Source organism: Antennarius striatus, chromosome 19, assembly GCF_040054535.1.
Source record: "Antennarius striatus isolate MH-2024 chromosome 19, ASM4005453v1, whole genome shotgun sequence".
Taxonomy (NCBI): domain Eukaryota; kingdom Metazoa; phylum Chordata; class Actinopteri; order Lophiiformes; family Antennariidae; genus Antennarius; species Antennarius striatus.
In genome coordinates, this window is record NC_090794.1 from 18,278,438 (window position 1) to 18,298,357 (window position 19,920).

The window sequence follows — 19,920 nt, forward strand, 5'->3', positions numbered from 1 at the left end:
CTGACCTTCTTTAGAACCAGAGAACAGTCTGCTGGATTTGTCTTTGACATTTTCAGTCTGTGTGAGTGTAATCAGCTCCATCAAGTTGTTTCCTGACGCACTGAACACCCATGCTGTACTGTCAGTTATTCAGACCATCAATCGCATTTCTACAAGGCAATCTGTCTGCATCTCTATGTCTGATAAGTAAAAAGTCTGGTAGCTGCTGCAGAGAAGATGAGAGAGAAACTGAGAGTGAAATGAAAGTGCAATGAAAATGACCACTGGTGTCAGCGTGAGCACAAGAGAAAGGATTCAGAGTGCATTGCTTCCCTACTCTGTTTGGAATCGTGTTCATCATCAGTCCTTCATCGGTATTCAGTAACTATCTGATTAAAATGGCAAAGCATGGTCAGTTTACCAGTTAGATTTAACTTCTTACAGAAACATGAACTAGGGTCCCTTCTTTCTACATTAAAGAGAGTGAAAAATCCGGTCTGCTTCCATAACTGGGTCCGCCTGAGAATTTTATCATCTTCCATCAAACTCACACAAATGCCATCTTGACTTCTTGTTGAGATTTCTTGTAGAAAAACCCCTCCATGGTAATAGAAGGTAATGGAAGTCTGCATGACCGCCTCACAAGGACGAAGTTAGGTCATAAAATGAAATTAACATATTAATGACATCACGTTTGTAATGTTTCTGTTGATCAAGCACATTATGTTTCCTTCTCCACAAACTAAGTCAAATGAGACGCCAGCATCACAATGAAAGCCCACTTCTAAATCCATCTTAATTCAACCATCGCGTCTCTTCTCTCCTCTTCCTGCTTGTTCCTGATTAAGTGCTGCATGTCCTTCCTTTACGAAGAAGCCACTTCCTGATTCTCACTCTTGAGCTGTAGACAGATCACATCGGGTTTCATCATCTTTCATCAAGATAATAATCATAGATATAGGTGTTAAAATGACAACTAAATCTTTTTTTTCATCCACATTTTAAAGCAAATGTGGATGAAAATATTTGATGCATTAACTTATATACATTTTTGATTGCAGAGTGTGATATTAACCCCTCTACTTAACTCGTTTGAATACGTCCTCCTTCAATGATGATGATTACTTCTTTCTACATCGTCCCACTATTTAAACTCTGGCATCCCGTTCTGGACAAAAATGATGAATCTTTAAAAAAGTAAACACACAAAACAACAGCATAAATCATCTATTAATACTACATCTATCAATACTTATTAGCTGTATTAACAACAACTGATAGCTGTGGGTTCTCTGGTCGGTTTGGTGGGATGTATGTTGCAACAACAGAGACAAATTGATGTTAACATTATTCTCATCTCCACTAAGAGCTTGGAACACAGCTAAAACAGCCTGACACACAAATGACACATTAAAAAAAGGAACGCATAATATCCTGCACCCCCTAAACACAACATAACTTTGACAGGTGAGATAACGTCAGAAAGAGCACCACAACTCCCTCATTACCGGAGCTGACGCTGAGAAAATGCTCCAGACACATTTACTCCTGGACATTTATCAGGTGTGAATGTGTGACGATGATTTGGGATAGAAGTTAAGAAGTGGCTTAACGCAATTAATTTATCTGTTCCATCACATTGGAAACGACAGCAGAGTCCAGTTTTCACGTCCATCTCCATCAAGATGTAGCTATTCTGTCCAGTAAAAATGAAGAGGAATTAATAACAATACAAGCTAAAATATTTCTCATTTAAAACCGAAAAGATCTCCACCTGACATGCGGACAAGTCCCAGTGCCTCATAAAGGTGTTTATATAAATCAATGATTGAACGGTTGATACACGAGAACTCTGGGAGAAGACTACATAACTTCACATTAAAATGTTCTGTAATTATATCCATGTATAAATATCAGGCCAAATATATTCTTCAGTTAGTTTTGTAAACTCTTTTCCTCACTTGGGAGAGAAAACTGACCACTTATCTCTGTATGATACTCAACTGTTTTGTTTCAACACCTTTAATAACAGACATAAACCAACTTGTCTTCTCATGTAATGAACAAAGAAGCAGAATGTAATAGGGGTCACCAATACTTTAATATCAATTTTAATTTAGATATGAAACGCTTCATAAAATAAACATCGTGCTTCAAATTGTGACATGGGGATGTCATTTCTAAACACTTCCTAACAGGTGGAATGACATATTTGGAGAACACTACAATAAAACGGGCAGTTTTTGCTACAGTGGTACAATTTCCTTTTCGTGTGACGTCACAGAAGTCAAGCAGCTGCCTGCATCCCAACAAACCATTCTGATAAAATGAAACCAAACATCCATACTGTAATCACAAGGTTGTCTGTGCCAAACTCTGCACATATATTCTTTGTGAACATGAACATGCAATAAAGTATCCTGGATAAATGACAACGTAAAGAGGAAGTACTCTGAAATGAAGCTGTGTGAAAACGAGTCGTATTTAAAACACATGACACACAGTGAGACTACAGCCACATGAAGCCATCCAACATTAAAACACGTGTTCTGTGTAAAACCAGAGTGCGTCTACACCAACACGTTCACACTGTTTTGGTCATGATGCCCACCCTCACTGGGACCCCTGAATGCTTCATCTCTCTTCAGTCTAGAAGCTCAGCTCCTCAAACAGGAGCTCGATGGTAAAAAAACCCCACAGCGTTGGTCTGAGCTGCTTTAACACCTCACTACTGCCTGATAACGGAGTCATCACATCAGGACTAATAAATACGACATAATTATATGCGCTGGTACTGATTTATCTGATAAGGAATAAAGCTACAAAAGAAAGTGAAATCTTTAAATGACATTCTGATCAACTTTCAGCTTTACAAAACATGAACTTACATTTAAAATCACTGATCACAAAAAAAGTTAGAAGCGAAAGAAGATTGTCTTCTTAATTTTACTACACCATGTGCTGCCGAACCGAGGCTGGGCAGGATTCTGGCAACGTTCTGGGCAAGATTCTCCTGGTCGATAATAAAACACGAAGCATGATCTCAGATTTACCCACTGTAGGTGCCGTTCTGGACAAGTGTGCTTCGTGACACCTGGTTAGCTTGTACAGACGACCAAAACAGAGATGAAGATGCCGTTATAAAATGAACTGGCTTCATGTGAATGTGCTCCATATCAGTGCAATACAGTCAAAACAGAAAATGCACTCAGTCTCGATACAATACACTGGCTTTCTGCAGCAGCTGCTTGTGAGACCTTTCACATTGTCATCTTCAGTTTGCTGAGACTTCAACGACCTCACAGTCCCTGATTCAACCCTCGGTTCTCCACCGGCTTTGTTCCCGGAAGGGAAAGGAAAGCACTTTGGTCGCCAGCTGGTGAGATCTGACCTCGGCTCGACTCTTGTCTGCTATACAAGCCATTTTGAAGGGAAACCAACCAGGATCCGTAAGTTCTCTCCTGAGCTTTAAGCTGGCTGGTGAATTCATCAAAGTGGCTGGTCAAGCTTTGGAACAAAGTTAGTTAGTCTCCCCTTCCTGATTTTGACTTTTCAGTGCAGATCAGTGAGGAAAGTCTTTCATTTGTCCTCGGTGCCTCACACTGAAGGGGCTGGAACAAAGTGCTTCAGTTAGCAGTGGACTTAAAAAACCTCAGTAACAAAACTAGAATCTCAGTTAAAACAACGCGGAAAAATATACACAAATATATGTTCACAATATACTATGTACATTTACACAAACTCTTTAAAAAGTCATTTAACACAAGACTGCCTTTTCAAAAGTGAAAAAAGTACCATAATAACTGACACACTGAACACCAGACTCTGATTGTGCTGCTGCTGGAGTTCGGAGCTGAGCTCATCCTCCCACTAAAACCGTTTCTCACAATCACAAAAGGTAGAATTTCCTCTGCCGACAAAAGGCAGAACATCTGAGCACACAGTCTTCCAGCAACAACACAACACCTCAAAATGTTCACAAAGGCAAGCAGCACATTGGATTATGGGAAATTATACAACAGATAATAAAAATGCCCTAAATTGTATTGCAGTGTGGAAGGCCAAATTCTGTTCAAATTTATAGTAATTTAACAACTGCTGGCATTGGTTGTTAGTGACACGTGGGCCAGATGAGCCCCCACTGAAACTCCAGACTGGTCAGGAGTTTTCCTGCACCTTCAGCAGCAACTTCAAGTGGCAGGTCATTTCCTCTCGGCTTTGGTGGCTGGGCTGAGGCTCGTTCTCTCCCATCCAGTGGCTGGGCGGTTTAGGTAAGACACTGGGTGACGGCGGCTCACTGAATTTAGCGCCAGCATACACTTTGTCACCATCGTTGAGGTATTCAGTCGCAGCGTCAGTGGGCAGGGGGCTGGCCGTCTTCACACTGTTGGAGGCATGGAGTGGTTTCTTCTTCCTTCGCAGTGGTGGTTGGTGCTGGGACGTGCCGTTGTTTGGGTTGGCGTTGCCCTTCTTCTTTGTGGAGTGAGTGGCACCCGGGGTCTGGACCTGCTTGACCTTGCGGCCCGGCGAGTTTGTGTTGTGGGCCATCTGGTTGTGTTTGAGCAAGTTGCGAGTAGATTGGCCGCCTGTCTGCATGGTCCCTCTATCCAATCTGCCACTTTTAGATGTCAGCAGCTAAGAAACAGAAACATACTGTCATCAGTCCATTTAGCATCATCTGGAATCTATTTATCCATAAGTTTATTTGTCAGGGACAATGCAGAACATTATAACACTTGTAATTATTTTTTTACTGGACAAGTCAATTTTTGTTATTAAAAAACATTCATTTAAAAAATATTAATTATTTTTCTTAAATAATAATTACTATAATTTTTTATTATTATTATTATTATTGAATAGTTTTAAATAATAATAAGTAATTTTTTAAAAATAATTATAATACACATAATTATTTTTTCACTGGACAAGTCACCGTCTTCATGCTGATCAAACAAGCTCATGACTTTTCAAAGAGTCACACAAACTGTTAACCCAAACCTTTATCACCAGATGAAAACTGATGAGACTTCATCCACTGATGAAGACCATGAGGTGTGTTGGAAAGCTCCAGAGATTATTTAATGAGGTAAGAATTTTTGCAACACCCCCATGATTTTCAATAAGACTGACCAACCAATCGGACTTTCAAATGGATGGTGAAATGTTCTTAGTTCTACCAGACAGGAATAAGCAGCAATTACCAGGCACGAATCACTCTAGACATGCTTTTCTTAGAGTACTTCTACACAACAGACTACACATCCAACAACAGTTGTCAAAGGTCACTGATCAATGATTAGGACATTGAAATAAAAACAATTCCTGCAAAATAAAGTATGTTTCAGAGTAATGAAAGCTACACTGGTTACATCAGCTTCCTTGTTTGCCCTGATTACTTTTGATTCTTCATAACAAGGATTAGTAAATGCGTCAGTTCTAAAGCCTCCGGTACAAGAGGAAATGTAAATAAACTTTGTCACGAACACACATATGCAAACAAATAAGACATAACATTATAAATACCCGTCACCATCACTTTAATTTTCCGTCAGCGGTGCTGCAGTAGTACTTCTGTAGTATCTGACAGAGGTTAACCTTTATTTCATTTTTCATCAAAGAGCCCTGTGAAACTAGGTTCTGTCCAGTTGTCCTGCTCAGACCACGTCTGATGGGAGCGAACTACTGCAGACCAGGAACACCTACAGGAGATCTGACCCAGATGACAAAAGTCCACTACTCACTCCTGCCTACAGCTGTCAAGGTAACAAGATAATCAATGAATCACATCACCCATCAATGGTGACATGGTTATAGCAAACACACAATGGCACAATGCCTGTTAGAAAGGATTTCCATTGGACTTTCACAGAGACGACGTTGATGCTGAAAAATAAAACCAGCAAACATATGAGAGGTGCAGCAAAATGGTTTACTATAAAAAAAAAAAAAAAGTTATATACTGATTTGATCCCCGAAGGGAAATTAAGAAAGCACACCCTAGATAGTGTGCTTTCTTAGGGCTTTCTTAGTTAGTGCTTTAGCTATAATAGTAATAATATCCCACCAAAAACACACGCCTTTAGCGTTGGATTGTTGTTGATACTTTAGTTTCCTACCAGTCTAATAACATCAGATACTGAATGATAACTTGTGGGAAGCAATTTGTTGATATCCTAGCAAAACGCTTAAAACCAGAAGACTAGTAAATATGTTTGTGCCTCATCACCCACTGCACCGAGCTAATAACCTGCCTCAGTCCATACAGCTGGATGGTCTAAACACAAATACATGGTATAGTAATGTACACGGCTATCATTCTTTATTATATTAGTACAAATAAACGGTGATTATATTTTAGCTGATAAAAACCAAAGAGAGGACAGATAGTAATTACCTGTATGGCAGTTATCTGCAAACACAGATAATTGCCATACACACACACACATATATATATATATATATATATATATATATATATATATACATACATACACACATTATATGTAAATATATATATAAACTGTTTTATTGGTTTTGATCATTTAAAATGATTTAAGTTTTAAACAGCCATTTTGTCTCAATATTACTACCACCTGCAGTACCTTTAATATTTTATACATATTTCCATTTTTGTGTTTTGGCTTCATATCTGATGGTATTAAGACATCAATGGTGAAGACAACATTATATCAATTTTTAAAAATTGTTCGTCAGAACAAAAACTTTTTTGTTCACCTAATGAGAAGTAATCAAAACCAGTGCGTGAAGCAGCCATAGCTCTCTAAAGGTGAAGACGCGCTGAGACAATCTCACATCCATTAATAATGAAGTTGGTTGGATTGTTAAACTTTAAGGTATGTGAATTCGTTTTAAAAAGTCTCTTTATGTCACCAGACGTCACTACCTGGTCAATTAAAAACCTTTTACCTGGTTAATTAAAAACCTTTTACCTGGTTAATTAAAAACCTTTTACCTGGTCAATTAAAAACCTTTTACCTGGTTAATTAAAAACCTTTTACCTGGTTGATTAAAAACCTTTTACCTGTTTAATTAAAAACCTTTTACCTGGTTGATTAAAAACCTTTTACCTGTTTAATTAAAAACCTTTTACCTGGTTAATAAAAACCCTTTTACCTGGTTGATTAAAACCCTTTTACCTGGTTAATTAAAACCCTTTTACCTGGTTAATTAAAACCCTTTTACCTGGTTGATTAAAACCCTTTTCCCAAGCGGATCGCGGTACACGTTGCCCCGGAAGTGAACGCACCTCTATCTTGGCCCCTGGCCTGGGGCGGAGGGTCAGCGGGGCCTGCGTCCCGGGATGGCGGTCAGCCCCGGCCTGAGCTGCGGGTCTGTTCGCAGGAGGAGCCGCTGTGTTGTTGTTGTGGTCGAGCGGCCGGCCGGTGGGGGTGTTCCGGGGGTGTTTCTGCTGATGCAGCGCCGCCGCCGGCCGCAGCTTCTTCCCTCCCTTCTTGAGCGGTTGCTGCCCCGCGGCGTTCACCCCATCACGGCTAATTACTGACGAGGTGAGGCTGTCGTTCACCGCCTTACCGGGGCCGGTGTCATCGGTCTGAGGCACCGGTCCGTGCAGCATCGCTCTGGGCCGTTAACGACATGAACGAACCCCCGGTCCTCTCGATGACGTGAGGCTAACAGCTAGCTGAGCTTCTCCTGCAGCTCCAGCGCTAACAGCAGACGTTTCCCCGTGTTCTGGACTCACACTCCGGAGGAAACGTGCGGTATCTCATCCACGGCTAGCAGTAGCTGCTAACAGCGGATGTCCCAATTATGGCGTCGGCTGTTGTAAAACACAAGAATTGTACTTGTGACAAAGAAAGAGGCCACTTCCGGTATTTCAAAATAAAACTCCTGAGCGTCGATGACCGATCCGGTCTGTAGAATAATCGGTTCATTTAAAATATTTAGTCCAAGGAAAGGAATAAAAAAAAGTTATTTTCTTTATATTCCAGTTTTACAAATGCAAATACTGTCATTCAAAAATCAAGGATGAAATGGGTCATGGAAATGATAATAAATGTCTTCATCCTGCAAAAATATAAACTTCAGGTGAGTTGTCCTGTCACAAATTGCCCACAGGTGTGAGTGTGTGTGCTCTTTTGTCTGTTTGTGGCTCCACGTGCACTGGCGTCCAGTGAGGTGCGGTGAGGTTCATGGCTGGGGGGGGGGCACTGACTTCATCATAATCAGATTTACAAACACATGAACCTACAGTGTATCTTATTCACCATTTAATTAGCAACAGTGAGTGGGTTATTTTAAGGTCTCATGGCAGAATTATTTACACATACAAAGTAACACAAATTAGCACATTTGATTAAAAAGACATTATGTTGTACCTACATCTTTGTTTAAATGAAGTCCATGTGCAGCTTCTGAACAAAAGCACCAAAAAAAAATTGAGTTTAGATATGTAATCCTCCATTTTTATAGTAAGACAAGGCGAGCGGAAAACAAATGAATGGCTGCACTTAACTGGCTGACTGTAGATTGGAGCTTGCTGTCACTTATTTTGCGGGTGAGGAGACCCAAGAAGAATCCCTGGGATTACCAGCGCCCCCTACCATGAGGCAGGAGAACTGCGTGTCTCACTTAGTGCCTTTTGTGATTGAACATTTTATTAGCGACATATAGAGAGTTAGCATAATGGTCTCACTGTATCGCTACCAGCACAGCTAGTTGAGTCATTGATCAATCCATGGTGAAGCACGGCAGGCTGGTGTCTCACCACAGGTCTCTGACCAGGATTTGAAAATTTGACGATTTTGGTTAAAAATAATCTCAAATTGGTGACGTTAAACGGAAAATATCTTTATAATACACTTCACTGGATAAATATAACCATTTATTTCTTTCATTATTTCTTTCATTATTTCTTTCTGCTGGCGTTGCGCCTAGAGTATACCCTGCGTCATGCCTCCGGTCGGCTGGAATAGGCTACAGCGACCCCATTACCCGCAACAGTTGAAGAGGGTATAGAAAAAGAATAAATTTAACTTGAATGAATGAATGTAACTTGATAACTAGAATTAGGATTGAAATGGTGAAGCTTGTGCCGTGAGGTAATACAATGACATTATTCTCATTTAATAACTGATCAAATATTTATAATGTATGAATAAACAAAGAAACGATAATGAGGGTATATTTTTGTTCACACTGATCGTGAACGTTATTAATCTCAATCATTAGATTTAAAGTGCACTGAAGCTGTTCGAGGCTGAACTGTTGACTGTTATTTTGTAGATTAGTTTAGAATCTTTCGACTGTATTGCGTTTGCCTTGACTAAGTCCAGCCTCCAGAAGCTTCGTTTCCCGTAAAGGGAAACGAGGGAGTGTCTGTGGGGGTGGCGAGCTTGTCCTCTCAGTGACACCTTACAGTTTTATATGATTGCAAATAAAACAGGACACAAAACACATTAGATATGTCAAATATGTAAAAAGAAAAAGTCGTACTGGACTTTCTGGTTTATTCACTTTCTCAGGATGACCTCTGTTCTTACTGCAATGACAACTCCTTCTCCAAAAGGTCCAAAAGTTAAAACATTAAATTATCGCATATGATAATCTACAATATCGACTAATGACCAGATAAACAGAAAGACAAAAACACACCTTGTCACACCCGTAGAGAGAGGGGGTATCTCTACCCAGCTCACACAGCTTCATCCAGATCTACTTTACAATTCAAATCTTAATTTTTTTTAGCACCGACTCCACTTTTCCACATTTTTTCATCCATCAATACATCAAGAAGTAATTTTTGCATAATTGATTAGAATAGTAGAGAATGAGACTAGAGATGAACAGGCAGCCAGAATATCAGTGTAGCACGTTGATGTGTTCTGTGTGTTGGACAAGAATGGAGTTCTGGAGTTCAGAAGAACAACATGTATCAGCCTTAAATTCAGAAAAACTCGTTTGTTGCTGGCTGATAACCCCGATGACTTCTGGATTCAGTGTTCATGACAATATGCTGACAGAGAAAGGCAGAAAAGTCTCTGAGGTAAATGTAGGGCAGAAGCTGTTTGGGAGGAGACCCTAGACCTCCAGTCGTGGTTGATGTCTGAGCCAAAAACTTCACTGAGACGCAGTCTGGATGTGTTTATTTTAAAGTTAGTACATTTCTTGTCCCTCCCCTAAAAAATGGCACAAGTCCACTTACTGTGGAAAAATACCGCTGTTTCCATTTTTGCTGAAGCTGTTTATGTGTGTTTATCACGTTAGAAATACAGCGTGCACTTATTGGCCTAGAGAGGCTTAACAGACAGGAGAGTCTTACTGGCACAAAGACGCCGCTCAGCAGCTCCTTCGCACGCATATCCATCATGAAGTCCTCTGCTGTCTGGTCCTTCTTCTTAGTGGCAGAGTGGGAGAAAACAGTGACCTGGAACATGATAACTATCATGGTGTGAAGCGACACTACCAAACACTTTATCTGAAGAGTTGGGGCCTTTTTTACAGGAAAACCACTTCAATTACTTCAACTTGAATGCATGTTTATAAAGAATAGAGCCGGGTCCTCCAACAGAAGCTCTGAGAATATTTCACTCACTCTCTTTTATTCAGAAATGACCAAAAAAATCAGGTAGGTTGGTATTGAAGGCAGCATTCATTACAAATACATCACCATACATTGAACGTATACATTTCTTTAAACCTGTGGAAACATGCCCCACATTACTTCATCAAAAGTTACACAAAAAGTCCTTTTGGAGTCATTACCAGAGGGAGGAGAATCTCTTATATTGTGCATGCACAATAAAAGCAAAACATGAAGTTTAAAAATGTTACAGTAGATTTGATTTTGACAAAGAATTCATGTACGAGCGTGGCTGCTTTGACCCACGGGCAACGAGAGCTGCTGGACAGAGCATGGAGAGTCCAGACCTGTGTCCCTCCTGTCCTCACAGCCCTCTGTCCCCCCCACGGACAGTCACTGCACACGGGGTGACTTCTACTTTCTGGAGAATCATCCATTCATTCATTGTCTACCGCTTCATCCGCTGTCGCGGGGAGCTGGAGCCTGTGCCCGCTGACTGAGGGCGTGAGGCGGGGGACACTCCGGACACGACGCCAGTGCACCGCGGTCTGGAGAATCATTTCACAACTAAATGTCTGAATTCTGCCTGGCAGGTCTGGGTTTGGACTGGGTTCATTTTAGTGTTTCAGTTGCTGCTGAATCACAGCCTTTGACTGAGGTGTCTGGTTTATGTCCTCTTTTTCTAAACCTTCACAATATTGTCAATGCTCTTAATTTTTAATTCGGGATTCGGCATAGCATCCACTTTTTAAAACATGTATTTTGATTGACATCCCACCTCCCTTCATGGAGCTTTTTCTGCTTTTCAAACTAGGGCTTTACGGTCCAGTATTTATTATTTCTACAACCACATCTCCAAATATTGTCTGTTAGCTTCTCATTCATCTAGCCCATACTTATCCAAAGTTGTTTAAATCAAAGCACTGGACTTTTAGAAAGTTCTTTGGAGATGATTCACCTCTCATCAAAATGTATGTGACACAATTTATTTAGTTCACCAGAGCTGAACTAAAGAACCCTCTTCCATGAGTGGTGAATCATCTCCAAGTAACTTTCTAAAAGTCCAGGGGATTTTTTTTAAACAACTTTGGATCCACATCTCCAAACACTAAACAGAGCTGTGCAGCACATTTATGGAAAAAAAAGTAATTTATTTAATGCATCTAGTACGTTCCATTTTTGAATTCATCATCTTCGTTATCCTGTGTAATGATTTTAATGTCAGCAGTGTAACCGACCCTGACCGGCCAGTTATATTTATAATGATGGTGAACACTTTATGACTGTGGATGGCCGAAGAATTGAAGGAGACGTGGAGCAGATCCGTTGTGTTTTTATTTTTCTGAAGCACAAAAGGTGGGGCACGTCATGTGAGAGCTGGGGTAACACTGACATGCCCCTCTCTCCAGACCTCCAGCATGAGGATGCCTGGGCGTGTGCACCCCCAATAATTGCCCCACCGAAACACAACCAAATCATGGAACCAAAAACAAAGTAAATGTAAAATTTGGGGAAGTTCATTGAAAAAATATGTATATAAAAATTTATTTATAACACTGGTACATACTCCTCTCTGAACTTCACCAAATCAGCATAGCAGGTGAACCATTTAAAAAAAAACTGACACAGTACAACACTATGGGACAAAGTATACTCAAAAGCATACTGCAACGCACCTGTCACCCAAATAAAGGGAAAGCGACCATAGAGGGCTGCGCAAGCCCCCTACAATCCACTCTCTACAGGAGTGCCTTATACACTACCCGTATAGGTCCGGAATAATACTGTCACAGAGAAGAAAGGAAACGTCATCACTAAATGACTCACCAATGTAACATGGGTGCGTGTGGGGCGTTCATGACATCAACGCTCTAATGAAACGACGAACCGAACTGTCCGTGTGGTGAACATAGTGTTGTGTCATGTTCTGAATCAGTCTGTTCACTGGCTTAACCACTCTGCCCACACGCGTGGTAACAACACCGACCCTACTACTCGAGAAACCAGTAGTGCTACAGGGCTGCACAGAGGCCACAGACCTCTGATCGACACTTGAACAACCAGACATCCTGGGTTCAGATTGTACCTTGCTAACTTCACCAGTCGCTCCGGAGGTCAACTGCCCAACCAAACTAGTGTCCTGTGTGCGTGAGCCCTCAAGTGAGTCAGTGGAGGCAGAAGCCTCAGCCACCCAACTGGCAGTCCAAACTGACCTATCAATTTCTGACTCTGCAAAGTGTGACTCATCCAAAGGTAAGCCGTCCTGGTCATCCACGGACTGGCATGACTCGCTCAAAGTAGATTCGTCAACTTCATTGACTACCTCGACTGACAGAAAATTAGCCAGCAGAAGCAAGTTGCAGTGAACAACCTTCTCCTGTTCGGTGGAGGTGTTCCTGACTCTGTAAGTGCGGCACCTGGGGTCGGCAGAGACAATGACATGTGGCGTGGAGCCCCACTTGTCCGCAATTTTCCTGTGACCTCGCTCGCCCTTATTCGCCAACAAGACACGGTCACCCTCAACAATGGTGTTGCCTTTCGTCTTGCTGTTGTACATGTCAGCTTGATGTTCTTGACTTCTTCTGTGCTGTAGCAACAGCCTCCTGAAGATCCTGCCTCGTCTTGGAAAACAAACTGATCATAGTCCACAATGTCACTGTCCCTGGTCGCACTCTGAAACATGACATCAATGGGCAGACGCGGTACCCTGCCGAACATCAAATAGAAGGGCGCATACCCAGTTGACTCATGCACCGTGCAGTTGTACGCGAACGTCAAAGTTTGCAACATCTGAGGCCAATTTAGTTTTGCTCTTGGCGGAAAGGTTCTGATCATACTGCCCAAAGTTCTGTTGAACCTCTAAGGGTTCCCGTTACCCATAGGGTGATAAGCCGTGATCCTGGATTTCTTCACTCCAGCAACTTGCAACAGCTCCTGGATCAATTCACTCTCGAAGTTCGCCCCTTGATCCGAGTGGATTCTTTCGGGGAACCCGTACACACAAAAGTACTTGTCCCAGAGCTGTCGTGCAACCTGCTTCGCTGATTGGTCGCAACAGGGATAAGCATGGGCCATTTTAGTAAAATGGTCTGTGACCACTAAAACGTCCATGCTCTTGCCCTTACAGTCTTCAGCGGACCAGAAATCCATACAAACCAGTTCGAGTGGGCTTGAGGTTCTAATGCTCTCAAGAGGGGCCCTGGCCTCTGGTTCAGGAGTCTTGCTGACCACACAGCGCTTACAAGTTTTCACATACTCCCTGACATCCTGTTCCATATCAGTCCAAAAGAACCTCTGCCTGGCAAGATACAAAGTTCTGTACTGCCCCTGATGGCCGGCATCATCATGTATGCCTTGCAGCACCTGCTTGACCAACGAGGCTGCAACAACATACTGAAACCTTTTCTTCTTAGTCAGAAGATTTTTGGTCACTCTTTGTAAAGAAGCCCATCAAACAATTTGAGTTTATCCCACTGCTTCAACATTTTCAAAACTCTGCCTGCCTCAAGAGCTTGTTCTCTTCTCGATGGACGTCTGCTGCGAGTCACATAAAACAGAACCCTGGACAGTGTACTGTCTTGTTGCTGTTTTCTCGCAGAAACTTAATAGAAAATGCGGGTAAGGGACACTGACCAGCGGGAATCAACTGCTGCACAACCTGGGGAAGGTAAGAAATGGCTCTCCCTTCCGGACCCATCTCCCACTCGACATGACCCTCCAGCAAGGCTTTCACCTCATGGGTGTCCAAGGAGTGATGTCCCAGTGTGGTGGTGTAAGTGCGGCAACCAACCCCCTGCTGATTAGCACTCAATCTGAATACCTCCTGAATGGTATTCTCTTGTATGCTTGGCCTCTTCAAGCAAAACTCCATAAGGCTCAGGCACCAGTCTCCTGCTAACATGAGTCTGAACAAAAGGCTGTCTGCTGAGTGCGTCCACGACAATGTTTTTGCTGCCAGGAATGTACTTAATGCTCAAGTTGTACGGAGCCAACTTTGCAACCCCCCTTTGCTCACACGCATCCAACTTCGGTTTGGTAAGTATGTACGTGAGTGGATTATTATCAGTCCAGACAGTAAATTCATGGCCTTTCAGCCAATGACTGAACTTCTCGCAGACCGCCCATTTAAGAGCCGAGAACACGAGCCTATGTGTAGGGTACTTTGTTTGAGCACAGGAAAGAGACTTGCTCACAAAGGCAATTGGACGGGCCTTGCTTTCCCCTTTCGGCACTTGAGAGATTACTGCACCCAGTCCATCAAGTGACGCATCAGTGGAAAGGACGAAGGGTTGGGAGAAATCTGGATGAGCTAAAACCACTGAATTGAGCAAGGCCGATTTCAGTTGTTGGAACGACCTCTGATGTGCCCTCGTCCAGTCACTTGGCTTGAGCTTCCTAAAGATGGCAACATTCTTTGACTGGCCCCTGTTCTTCCTAGGTGTAGCAGTCAAAGCAAAGAGATGCTTAGCAATCCCAGAACAGTTCGGAATGAAGCACTGGTAGTACATCACCATCCCTAAGAAAGACTTTAACTTCTTTGGAGAAGGTGTGACACCACCATCTGCCATCAAAGCTTTTTCAGTCACAGCAGCAATTGTCTGCACCTTGTCAGGGTCTGTGGAGACTCCTCTCTCATCCACAATATGACCCAGAAATTTTACACTCCGACGAAGTAAATAGCACTTTTCAGGCGCAAGCTTCAACCCATGAGCCCTCAGTCTGCTGAACACCATCTCAAGCCGCCTCAGAGCCTCTCCTTCATCGGGTGCAAAAACCAAGAGATCGTCCAAGTTGCAGAAAAGAGTTAAGAAATTCTGATCACCAAAGATGTTGGTCATAAGGCGCATAAAACAGGCTGGCGCATTACACAAACCCTGAGGCATACGATTAAACTCGTGGAGCCCCATGGGCATGGTAAAGGCAGTCAATTTCTTGTCCTGTTCATGCGTAGGAATGTTGTAATACCCAGACATTAAGTCCATAGTGCTGAAGAAGGCATTGCCCCCCAGAGCAGAGGACAATCAGCCTGGTGAGGTAACGGGTGAGCATCTTTGACCGTTCTGGAATTTAACCAACGGTAGTCGACACACACTCTCAAATCACCGTTCTTCTTCCACACAAGCACCAGGGGCGACGCCCACTCACTGGAATACTTCCTAATGATTTCCTTTTCCTCCATCTCTGACAGCACTTGCCTCAACTTTTGGTAATGCCCTGGCGGAACCCACCGGTATGGGAGTCTGATCGGACGTGTGTCCGTGAGGTGGATTCGATGAACAAACCCAATGTCTTCACCACATTCTAACTTGCCTCTAGAAAACACACCTTCATACTTCTGCAGCAAGTTGCATAACTGATCTTTCTAGTATTGCAATACTTCACAAGAATCAATGTCAATATCACCCAATTTCCAATTTCCCATTGCTGAACAGAGAGGTAGATGGGGGTGTGAACCGACTACCGGTGTCAATCACACTTTGGCTTTGCACCTGAATTGGTGAAGGGGTATCTGTCACGTGAGGCGGAATATGGACCCAAGTGCAGGACACCAAAAGCAAATCTTCCCTCCATGATTTATTAACAAAATTTTAAAATTCTCCAGACAGACAAGAAACTAATAATCAGGACAGACTACCAGGAACCAAACATGAGCAATGAACCAGCTCTGAGCTCTCATTGAGCCAGGCTTAAAAAGCCTTAGAGTCATTAGCTCAAAACAAGTTCAGGTGAGATTATCACCATGGTGTGTGGATGAGTCTCAGGTGTGGAGCCGTGGCTCCACCCACCAGCTTGGCCTCTCCCTGCCACACAGCAGCACTGCCACGCCGAACCGTGACAGTATCGGCCTCACATAAATCATAATCTTCCAAAGCGACGCATGGAAAAACATCAGCCACTTTGGCATTATGTCTCAAAGTAACGTGTTTGTCACTCGGATTGATAATTTTGACTGGCACCCATCTATCACCTGACATAGTTGCCACAGCTCTCCCCACCATGATATTCTTCTTGTGAGACCGAGAACGTGGAGCATCAACAAGAACTGCACTACCCCAGAAACAGGAGCGCTCGATGGCAACCTAGCCCACACAAGATGTTCATGGCGTGGCGTGGCAGCAATGTCACAGCTTGAGACAATTTGGCTGTACCAATGGCATCAGGAATCACGTTCCCCTTCCATCGGTTAACTCCTGATAACATATTCAAAAAATGTTCAATCGCAGGGTCATCTGTGGATTCAGGTTTGTTCATCACACGCCAATAACTCGGATTCCGTCTGAATTGGCTAATGAGATGTTTTATCACATTTGAGCCCAAAATCAGTTGATCGTGTTGGCCTGAAACAATCAGAGTACGTACACTAACCTCCTGTCCATAGACATTCATCTCCAATTGAAAGACACATTTTGGTGTTACTTGCACTCCACCACATCCTACAAGTACAATGTCAGTGGGCACTTCGCTGCTTTGTGAAAACAAGCTAGCGCTTCGTAATTTCTGTTCGGCCTCCTCATTCATGGTACAGGCCATGGATCCAGTGTCTATCAATGCTCGAAACGAAACTTTACTTTTCACAACAACATCAGTATAGAAGAGACTGTCAGATTTCACTAGCTTGTGTACATTCTGACATACAATCACCCTACGACTAGGGAACGACTTACAACTTTCTTCATATACTGATGACATATCATCTTCAACGTTGAGGGACTGACTAAATGAACCCGCATTGTTCCCTCCCACATGTGGGTGATTCAGTTTTCCTGAACAGATGCAGTATTGGACCTAATGGCCCCATTCGGCATGCATTCACGCTTCTGATGTCCAACAGCAAAGCATGCAAAGCACCTCCTCTCCCTCATACAGTGCGATCGTGTAGAGTGAGCTTTGTCCCCGCAGACGCGGCAAGTAGCATTATGTACCCTAAGACCAGGTGGCATAGCTGCAGGTGAATTGACCTGATTGGTTTTCTCCAACACTCTTTCTAACATACACAAAACACGCTCAAGTGCACCACCCTCTGCAGCTGAGGACTCACTAGGCCTGATTGGGCCACTGGAACTGGTTACGTTTCTACTGGGCATGTTTGAACTAACCTCCTCCTTAGCATCTGCCATAGTGTGGGCAGCAGCCACAGCCACTTGGACTGGCTTAACTCTCCCTGCCTTTCTCACGAACACATGCTCTCTTTGGTACTCGTCAATTGCTTCCTGGACTTCCATGATAGTCCATCTACCTAAAGGCTTGCCTTTTAAGACACTAGCTAGTTCAGGATCATTGCAGTTCCTAATGAACATCATAGAAATCTCAGCATCCATGTTTTCCAGTTTTCTGCCCTGCATTTTCAGGTGACGGTCTGCCTGCTCTGCAGCTGTATTCAACGGTACCCAATCCCTCACCCAAACCGGGTTGGGTGGCATAAAAATCAGCTAACGGCAAGCTTGATACAGGTTTCTCACTGAAGTACCGCCTGAGAATTTCATAAATCATTTCTGGATCTGCAGTATTAGGTGTTGAGCAACTCTTTAACCCCACCTGTATGATTTTCTTGGCCTTGGCCATTAAATGACTCAAAATCTCCTCAGGTTGATCTGAAAGAAGACACTTCTTTTTCTTCATATACACCTCCATCAGCTCTATCCAGTCCTGCACTGTACACTTATCAGATGCTCCTCCCCTGAATACAGCAGGTTCACGGACGTCAGACTTGATGACCACATTCACTTTGGAGAGATCCAGAGTGGTAGTGCTATGGTTGTCACTAGTCACTGGTGAGACTGGGATGGGCGATGGATTAGGAGCAAATATCCGGCTGGCTATTGAATCGCCTATTTGATTCCCTAATGTAGTGATCAAGTCACGAAGCTCAGCTCTAGCTTCATTGTTACCAACAGACACAATAGGCGGGGATGATTCAGGGCCTGCAGGGGATGTAACTACATTGCCTGCATCAACCTGTGCATGATCTTCACTATCGCTGACATGGGGGGGTGGAACTTCTGAGGGTGGAGTGAATTCTACAGGTCGTGTAGCACTGAGCCCACCTACCCGAGTGTCGTCTGTGAAGGTTAATTTCCTACCCTCCCCCACTGAGCATCCCATAAGGCCCCTGCCCCTACCTCTTACAACATAAGGGGTCACATGGTCAGAAAATAAAATCCACGTCCACTGGCCATAATGGAAATTGAAAATTCTTAATGCAAAATCAAAATCACAGGGAGATTTTCCCTCATTAAACCCTTTTTAAAAAAAAACAAAACTTGACACGGTCAATTTAAAGTTCACCAGATAATTTTCAACCAAAATAGTGAAACACGGGTACTGATGATGAGGATTCGCTGGTCTTCCACCACAATACCTCCACGTGGGAAGCTTGACCCCGGTGGTCGGCGACAGAGGCTGATCAGTTGAATCTTTGAAAGGTCACGGCACCAGGTTATGTAACCGACCCTAACCGGCCAGTTATATTTATAATGATGGTGAACACTTTATGACTGTGGATGGTCGAAGAATTGAAGGAGACGTGGAGCAGATCCGTTGTGTTTTTATTTTTCTGAAACACAAAAGGTGGGGCATGTCATGTGAGAGCTGGGGTAACACTGACATGCCCCTCTCTCCAGACCTCCAGCACGAAGATGCCTGGGCGTGTGCACCCCCAATAATTGCCCCACCGAAACACAACCAAATCATGGAACCAAAAACAAAGTAAATGTAAAATTTGGGGAAGTTCATTAAAAAATATATATATATAAAAAATAAATTTATTTATAACACTGGTACAGCAGCACATTCCAGACATTTTGCAGGTAAACAGGCTCACTGGTAACAGGTGAGTGTGTCAAGGCAGGTAACCTTTAAAAGCTCACACGTCACGCGTGTATGGGACACATGTTTTAATGCAGCTTTCATGTATTCAGTCATTACCATTTATATAACTGCTTTCCAAAGTGTTCTGGTTTATTCACATGTTAAAATTTCTTACTCTGGTTGCAAGTGTATCTATATTTTGTGAGATGTGGAGCATGTCAAGAAATACATACTCAATATTTTTTTTGGAAACACATGACCTACAGTTTACTATTACATTTACAGTGGATGAGTAGTAGCTGATTCTGTGCTGGTGTCGGTGGAATGGTTTTGGTAGCTTTATGTTTTAAATTGCAGTAAATCTACTTTGCATATGTTATAGTTGGTGAATTAATAAATTGTCCTCAAAAATAAAAAAAATATCATCATGTTAAAATTTTAATGCGTGTTTGGTCTGCATGTCTACACAAAAGGCCCCCGTATGTCAGCTCCTCCTGTATCTCAGTACCAGGAATGTACAGCGTCTTCCTGGGAGCTGCAGAGCATCACTTAACATTCCCTGTGAAGAG

The 19,920-nt window shown here is 42.8% G+C and overlaps 1 protein-coding gene across 2 annotated transcripts; it reads right to left on the reverse strand.

Moving 5' to 3' along the window:
• Positions 1–1,112: 1,112 nt before the first annotated feature.
• On the reverse strand, positions 1,113–7,999 carry pnrc1 (proline-rich nuclear receptor coactivator 1). 2 transcript variants are annotated; one of them, XM_068342332.1, is made up of 3 exons: positions 7,250–7,999; positions 4,156–4,614; positions 1,113–1,166 (listed from the first exon to the last, which is right to left on the reverse strand). In XM_068342332.1, exons 1-3 carry the CDS (start codon positions 7,574–7,576, stop codon positions 1,128–1,130), a joined length of 825 nt encoding a protein of 274 aa, XP_068198433.1. In that variant the 5' UTR covers positions 7,577–7,999; the 3' UTR covers positions 1,113–1,127. The 2 variants fall into 2 exon arrangements, with proteins under 2 accessions (XP_068198433.1, XP_068198434.1); XM_068342333.1 differs by lacking the exon at positions 1,113–1,166 and having other exon boundaries at positions 2,059–4,614; positions 7,250–7,995.
• Positions 8,000–19,920: the final 11,921 nt, after the last annotated feature.